Source organism: Pocillopora damicornis, chromosome 6 (assembly GCF_964200805.1).
Source record: "Pocillopora damicornis chromosome 6, jaPocDami1.2, whole genome shotgun sequence".
Classification (NCBI taxonomy): domain Eukaryota; kingdom Metazoa; phylum Cnidaria; class Anthozoa; order Scleractinia; family Pocilloporidae; genus Pocillopora; species Pocillopora damicornis.
Genome location: NC_142675.1, coordinates 4,840,015 through 4,847,884, shown reverse-complemented (window position 1 = coordinate 4,847,884; position 7,870 = coordinate 4,840,015). Strand labels below are relative to the sequence as shown.

At 38.3% G+C, this 7,870-nt stretch overlaps 2 protein-coding genes across 2 annotated transcripts; one reads left to right on the top strand and one right to left on the bottom strand.

Moving 5' to 3' along the window:
* Positions 1 to 401: 401 nt before the first annotated feature.
* On the top strand, positions 402 to 1,445 carry LOC149043568 (uncharacterized). The gene has a single exon (XM_089208736.1). It carries the CDS (start codon positions 403 to 405, stop codon positions 1,222 to 1,224), a length of 822 nt encoding a protein of 273 aa, XP_089064862.1. The 5' UTR covers position 402; the 3' UTR covers positions 1,225 to 1,445.
* Positions 1,446 to 2,090: 645 nt separating this feature from the next.
* Positions 2,091 to 5,169, bottom strand: LOC149043567 (uncharacterized). Its single transcript, XM_089208735.1, has 2 exons — positions 5,021 to 5,169; positions 2,091 to 4,894 (listed from the first exon to the last, which is right to left on the bottom strand). Exon 2 carries the CDS (start codon positions 4,722 to 4,724, stop codon positions 2,289 to 2,291), a length of 2,436 nt encoding a protein of 811 aa, XP_089064861.1. The 5' UTR covers positions 4,725 to 4,894; positions 5,021 to 5,169; the 3' UTR covers positions 2,091 to 2,288.
* Positions 5,170 to 7,870: the final 2,701 nt, after the last annotated feature.

Here is a 7,870-nt window from a genome sequence, read left to right as displayed (position 1 = left end):
TATTTTACAAGTTCCATCATAGTTTAGATTAAAACGTGATTCTGGAGACTTCACTTGATTCAGAGTAGTATTCAAATGCAAGCAGAACATGACAAATGCTGATCACAAAATAGAATGATAAAAGTCTCTTCCTTATAAAAAATTAAAGTAAACAATTTCCTTAAAATTTACATTTTAGATGGATAACACTTTGTAAACAAGAAATGAGGAAACCCAAACTAAATGAATATTTTGTAAAGTCGAACGCCAAAACACATATTAACAATGATTGTTGATCATTGGATTATATCTACCGCCTACACTTTGGGTGAACGTGTCTGACATGAAAACCTCTGCTGCCCTAAATGGAGACGACGGCAGTTATAGTTGATGATGACCAAATTTTTATTTTTAGGTAACACGATGGTCGGTTGCCATGGGTTTTCCTCCCGCAACTCTGATGCGCGCTGGCGCAGAAATCATCAGCGGCAGTTGGCACGAAAAGTAAAGGCCTATTCAAAAATGGCGGCAAATAATAACAGCGCGAGCACATCAAACAAACTCTGTTTAAGGCACTTGGGCATGGAGGATGAAACAGAGAGAGGAGACCGGTTTTGGAATACCAACTCCGTAGAGATGAAGTTCTCTGCGGAGAAAGAATGGTTGAGGAGGGTTCGTTTCGCAGAAAATAAACCTAATTACGGGATGAGAGACCTTGATCCCGTGTTGGAAGAGCTCACAGGCAACAAGTTGGAGCTTGTAGGTCCCTTGGTGGATGGCTTCCTAAAGGAGATCGGGCTCTCTATTAATGCGAGGCTCGCTCGCTCTAGAATGACCGGTCTTATGGCGCCCATCACTCTCTTTATGCCATTTCAAATCTTTAAACATATCTGGGTTTTAGTACAAGGCTACGGGGGAAGCGCGGACACAACCAAGAATGGTGAGAGAATAACGCTAACTTTCCAAAGGCTCGACACTGCAGAAAAAATTTGGTCTCCCGCGAGATTTAAAGGAGAGAATTTTCTCAAGAAGCGGCACTTCGAGAAAATCCCCGAGGATGGTCGCGTGCTTCAAAGTTACAGCGGCAAGTCAATTGTTGTTGTAACACCAACTACGCCGCTGCAAATGGTTTATTCAACAAAACAACAAAGGGTAGTAACCACATTTTGCGTGCAGCGCTATGATCGAGAAGGATTTGCAAAGGACTCCAATTTGCAAAAGCTATTGAATTTGAACACTATCTAGCTTGACAGTTAATTAACAGTAGGACTTGCTAATGTTTTGTTAGACCTTGTCACGAAACTTCATACATCAAAAGAATGACAACCTTGAATGTAATCTGAAACAAAGTTCTAAAGGAAACATGTTTTTAATACAAGCAGATATTTTAAAATTTAATCTTCGTATCTTGTAGACTGTAATACATTGGAGTGAATAAATAGAATTATGGTTTTACCTAAACATAATAGCTGAAAGCTTTTTTATTATTTGACTAACAATGATGTCTGACTCATTTATGAAATTATCTATCAGTATACAGAATTACTCCTTTTAGATACAAATTTCATTTATCTGTGTATACTTCATCTTATTCTTAAAACTACCAAGCTGCAAATTCGTTTACCTTTTATTTGAGACAAATCCATTAATAAAACAAATGTATTGTGTACACATAAGCAAAATGCTGGGTCACTAGTTATTGACCCTTTGACCCCTTACAATGTCTAGAATCTAAGTTCTTCTTACAACATTAACCCCAAATTAAACATAAGGTCACAAGAATGAGGGAAATAATTATTAACTAATGAAGCTCTTGATTATTTAGCAAATTCTCCTTGTCAACACCTTGTAAAATATATTGAGAACAGTATAGAGAATATTCATGCTGTTGTTAGCATATAAAGGCTTAAGAGGCCAAACATTTAAGTACAAAATTCCATAAATTCATTAGAGCAGAAACCCTGCCTCTAAAATGCAAGTTAGTAAAAAAAATAATGGGTTTATAAAGTTTTAAATGTAATATATCAGTGCATACCGAGTGATATCAGTGACAACAGTACTTTTGCAATTGGACAGGTTTAACCTCTGTGACAAACATAGCTAATTTAAAAAACTTTGCACCAATTTAAATATATTTTTCTTATGAAGTAGGTATATTACTCACATTACTGGTACACAGAATTTGTTGAGAGCCTAGTTATCATTCTCATAACAAGTATGCCTTATTTTGCACCAACTTGGCCAAGAAAAATAACTTGAAAATCAAATATTTTGAGAGATTTAAACTGTTGATTAAAAAAATAATTCAACTACCCCTCCCCAGCCAATGCACCTTCAAGGCGCTTAATTAGAATTTCCTCAGTACCTGCAGTGCTTAATCCTCTACTTCGTAAAGCTTCCTTTAAACTAGGTACTGTCATCAAAGTTGGCTGTATAGCTACCTTTCTTACCTCAGTGGCATTGCAGAACTTTAAATGAGACAATAATGACAGGTTATCAGCAAAGCGAGTATTGCACTGTTTACAGACAACAGGTTTTAGTGCACACAACACTGATTCTGTCAGACCTCTGCTGCTTGCACAAGTCACAAGGTTAATACTGGAGAAACAAACTTGACAACTGAGCAAATCGTTTTCTTTATTTCTACCACAATTACAAACATTTGATTGGTGACAGTGTGGTGGAGAACGTGATTGGTATTGTGAAGTATAAGAAGAGGGCATTGGTTGATGTTCTGGGAGGTAAAATGAGCGAACATAATTACTTCGCATTACTTGCCACCATTTACCAGTGGCAGTACTTACATTTGACCGGTTAGTTAAGGTCAAATCTTCCTTCACACCAGAATGTTTGGTCTCTTTAGCCTGCAAAGAGACAATGCCATAGCCCACCCCATACCTTGTAAACAGCAAATTTGCATGATAGGGAATGGCATATCCAACTGTCCATGTTGTGACATTAACATTGAATGAAAAAAACAAAGACATCAGGTTAAAATACATACTACACATTTCTTTCAGTTCTGCAACCTGAGCAGAATTGGTCTCTATTCTATTAAAAAGCCCCCCAGCATTCCTCAGATACTCACCTATCTTGCTAAGAGCCAGTCGTTGGATTGTTTGTGCCTCTGTTTCATCTTCATTTTCTAAAGTGTCAACTAAACGGTAGTAATAGCGAGCCAATGCAATAGCTTGATTGCCAATAAGCCTAACTGGTAATTTGTTATACCTGTTAGTTTCATCACTAAAATGTTCATTTACTCTTGAAGCCAAGTATCCCAGTCCACACCCCCCCTCACCTGTTGCATGCCTTACATGAGGAAAACCTGTCTTCTGCAGGTATTGTTTTAGGTCCTCCTCTGATTTCTGTAACATTTCTTGCTTTCTGGCACGCTCCCCAACACTGTCTATATCAGAAACCCTCAAAAGAGTCTTTTGGGGTTGTCCCTCCTTAACATCTCCATCTCTATTCCCTATAGGTGCTGCCAGGGCAGAAACAAAAGGATCAAACTTTCCTCTTCTTACTGCCTCTAAATATAGGAGATCAATATAATGCTGCCAGGCATTGATCTCACAGTGCATGGGTTCTGGCCTTAACTTGTCTGCAAAAGGCCCAATCCTTGGTAGACCTAACTGTCGGATGCCATTTTCAGCCATAAACTGTAACTTTCTGGAATTTTTATTTTTTTCTGAAAGGTTTGGGGGAAGAGAGGCGATAAAATTGTTTACCTTCTCAGTATTAGAGGTTCTCATTTCCATAGTGTAAGGCTTCCAGGTGTCATCTTTACCCACTCCAATACTACCCCCCATAGTGTTCATGTTTCCTTTATGAACATTTGCATATGGGGAAGGATATGTAGCTGCCTGGTTGAGTTCATTGGCAGCCCAGCTCTGCCAGGACATGTCTGCTCCTGGCTGAAATTCAACAGTGCACTCCTTATCACAAACAGTCAAAACATTACCTTCCAACATTTTCATCTCTTCAGTGTGCTGCTTCCAGAGGTCATGCATTATTTGATCTTTCTCTTTTACACTTACACAGTGGAGGAGGTACTGGAAGTCCCTACTTCGTACCTGATCTCCAAAGTTCCAGCACACCATACTTCCTATTGACATTGTCAGCTCATTTGTTTCAGGAGCTCCATCATCTGAGAACTGAAAAATAAAATGATTTTCATTTTCATTGAACCAGACAAGTTTACGAGAAAGATGGGGAACTCTCAAGTGCAAATCAATAATCATAAACACCAGGCCAGTGACTGTGCGAGAAACACCTGATACCCCTGGGATCTGTGTGACATGACCAATGTCTAAACTTTTCACAAACTTGTCAACATTGTCATCTGAGAAGCTGAGCTCGGATAACCTTAAGTCAACTCCAAGACATTTAATGTTACGTAGCAGCCAGACTTCTTTTTCAGCATTAAAAAATGAACTTTGTGTTTTACAGACAAGATTATACTTTCTTCTAGACAAATAACTCTGATATTTAAGTGCCACAGACTGTTTCAGTACTTCTTCTGACTTCTGAAAATCATTAATGGCTCTCTCAAAAATACCCTGAAGAAATCGGCCCCTCTTATAACTACTCATTAATTTGGTCATGGTTTCATTACTTGCATTGGCAGCCAAAAAATCCCATGCCCCATACAATGAAGCTTCAAAACCCCCATGAATAAATTCTAAAATGTTTTTAGTTTCTTCCCTTCTCCTATATCTAGTGCTCGACTTATAATCATTAATCATTTCATATGATGTGCTAGCAGCACTCCTTCGTCTTCGGGAATATTCCTCTTGCCCCAACAGCTTTTTCACTTTCTCATATGCCTCCTTTAGTTCTCTCAGTGTCTCCTCTGCTTCACTTATTTCTTTGTCTAGTGTCTCTTTCTCTCCTTTTGATTTTTGCAGTGCTCTTTCTATAAACAAGGATAGGGAATCATCATCAAAATAATGACAATTCCAAAACGGCCAATAAATGAATAAATAATAATCAACTCCGTTTATCTTGCCGCAAGTAACCCACTTACAAGTAGGAAACTAACCTGATTCCTCCACTAGAGAATCTGTCTCCCTTTGTAAAGCCAAGATATCATGCTCCTTCTTGGATAAAGCATCTTCTTGGACTTGAAGATGGCGAAAGTTGTCTTGCAGCGTTTGGCGCTCCTTATGAATGTTAAAATGGGCGATGTTTCCCAGAAACGATTTACTTGTCGTTTCGAATCACATTTGCCTACATGGCCTTTCCCTTTGCTGCATTTTCGGCTTTTTCCGCTTTTTCCGCAACATTTACGGTCTCCTTCAGGGCTACAGATGAAATAAAACACTCGACATTGAGCCTGAGGAAATTGAAGATGGCGGTCTAAACTGATCAACGGAGAAAATCGAGTTTACAGGACATTTTCTTACCTGGATTCCTCCGACGAAATCGGCGAAAACGACGCCATTTACACCAAAGTCCACTTTCAACTTTCGATTTATGGCACGCTCGGTAACTAAACGGTCAAAATTATACTTTTCAGGGAGGAGGACAGGTATTTTGGGTGTATTTTCTTCGTTTTTGTTCTGCGTTTGTCTTAACAGTGGAGCCCCCTAAGTAAAAAATTGTTCTCTCAGTACCAGGACTCTAGAAATACAGAAATCACAGCGGTTGTGTTGACGTATTGGCTTCTGTAAACCCGTTGCTAGCCGGTAGCGTACCTATCTTAGACGAGCCGTTTCGTGGAGAAGTCATTCGAAAAACCTGATTTTTTCTTTCTTCTGCCATAAGTGAAAGGCCATAGTCATTCAATATGAAAAAAAGAAGGTTGGTAAGCTTTATCCAATGTAAAATAAACGACTGAAAAAAGCCCTTTAGCTTGACGCCTTAAATCAGCTCAAGCCGTGAACGCGTCATCACGTGACCTCTAAGATAGCAACGGGAGGAATTTACATAGCAACCGACCATCGTGTAATGGTGCAGTACACTATAGCGCATCAAATCTAGATCTAAACATAACAATAAACTAGAAGAACACGAGTCTTCTGACGTTACGTTATTATCTCAAGTGCATCCATAACTCGATATACGCACAGCTAAAAGCATGAGCAAATTCTTTTATAGAAAACAGAGCGACAACAAGGATCTGCGCGAAGAAGCCTTTTATTGTGATAGAGTGCAATTGTGATTTTTTCGGTTTTAGTAAATTCCCAATTAAAGGACGGAAACTCTGAAGCCAAGTAAAAAAAAACGCTCACGTCATCTTATTTACGTACGGGCATGCGTAAATAAAGATTTTGTTCATAGCAGCTCAATAGGACTTATAAAGGCAAGCACGCACGCTATGTTATAATAAAGCGTTTTCAAATGTGACTGATTTCTCGGGGTTTTTTCATTAAAGGTGAATGCAGACGTAGTTGCTTCGCTTATCTATCGATCTGTGGACGTTTCGACAAATTTGTATGATAAACTTACTATCTTTCTCAGGATACTTACTTAAAGACAAAGTTGACCTCAAGCAAGCGCCCACGCTATGTTATAATAAAGCGTTTTATTTATTTATTTATTTTATTTAAACAATATTTAAACAGGGACATCACATTTAGCATAGCTAGTTTAAAGATAGCCCTTCAAAAACAAAATTTGACAATACAAACTTACTCAAAATTGACAGACAAAAGTAAAACTCATCGGAGAAAATACATACAAAGTCTATATAACTACTTAAATCTGTTTAAAAAACCGCTTTCACTCAGTTTTAAAAGTTTTAGGGCTTTCCAGCGATCTTATTGCTTTGGGCAGATTATTAAAAGTGCACCCACCATTATATCTAAAACTGCCTTGATATTTAGTGCTTTTGGGCAAAGGAAGACGAATCAAATCCCTGTGCCTGGTATTATATGTATGATATTTCTTAGCTTGAGTAAAATCACTCAATAGGTAGGAAGGTGCTAAGCCGTTCATAGATTTGAAAACCAGCATGCATTTAAGATAGTCTCTACGAGACTGAAGGTTAGGCCAACCAAGAATACGAATAATATCTGTTTAACTCAGAGCCCTATTTAAGATAATACTCGCCACACGCCCATTAAGTTTATCAAGATACCCTTTAGATATAGCCCTAGAACTATCCCATACAACTGAGCAATAGTCAAAAAGGGAGAGTATCATTGCGTTATACAAAATGATAAAGGATGACTGAGGCAAGATCTTTCGTGCTCTATGCAACATTCCTAATCTAGACGAGGTCTTCTTTCCTAAGTAATTAATGTGGGACTTCAAAGAAAGTGTTGGGTCCATAAAAACCCCGAGATATTTAAACTTTTCTAATAAGACTCGTACAACGACCATACAATAATCAGCTTAAACTTTTACGAGTGGCATTTAGGAAACTAAAAATAAAGTACTCAACACGACCAGTTTAGAGACAAAATTTCAAGTAATTGCACGACCAGAGGAGAAAGACAAAAATGGAACCTATCGTAAGGGGGTAGGAGTGGCACAATCTTCGAATGCTAACCTTAAAAAACCTTGCATCGTAAGAACACTTCACAACACTCTCTTTTTCCATAGAGGCCTTTTCAAAGGGAGGTCGCATCCAAAATCTCCCTGTATTTACTTATTACTATTCAACAATTTAGTCTACAAGAGCGGCTTTCAGAACATAGCGATCGGGAACTACGAAGGTAATGACGTTCTGTGTATCGCAAAGAAATTAACTAAACCGGTACCTTTGGCTAGAGTGTTTGAGACTTTCAAATGCACCACTAAATGAGAAATAAAACCTACATTTAGCTATTCGAGATTACACTTCATTAGACCTAAAAGCCTTGATGACTACTTCAGCAAGAAACAATAACAAGGTGATATTAGAAAAACCAAATGTGCCTTTGTTCCAGAGGTACATCAACCAGGG

What these genes read in the sequence shown, in the direction of transcription:
- LOC149043568 (XM_089208736.1), top strand. Translation starts at nt 403, where the DNA reads ATGGTCGGTTGCCATGGGTTTTCCTCCCGCAACTCTGATGCGCGCTGG.
- LOC149043567 (XM_089208735.1), bottom strand. Translation starts at nt 4,724, where the DNA reads ATGATTAATGATTATAAGTCGAGCACTAGATATAGGAGAAGGGAAGAA.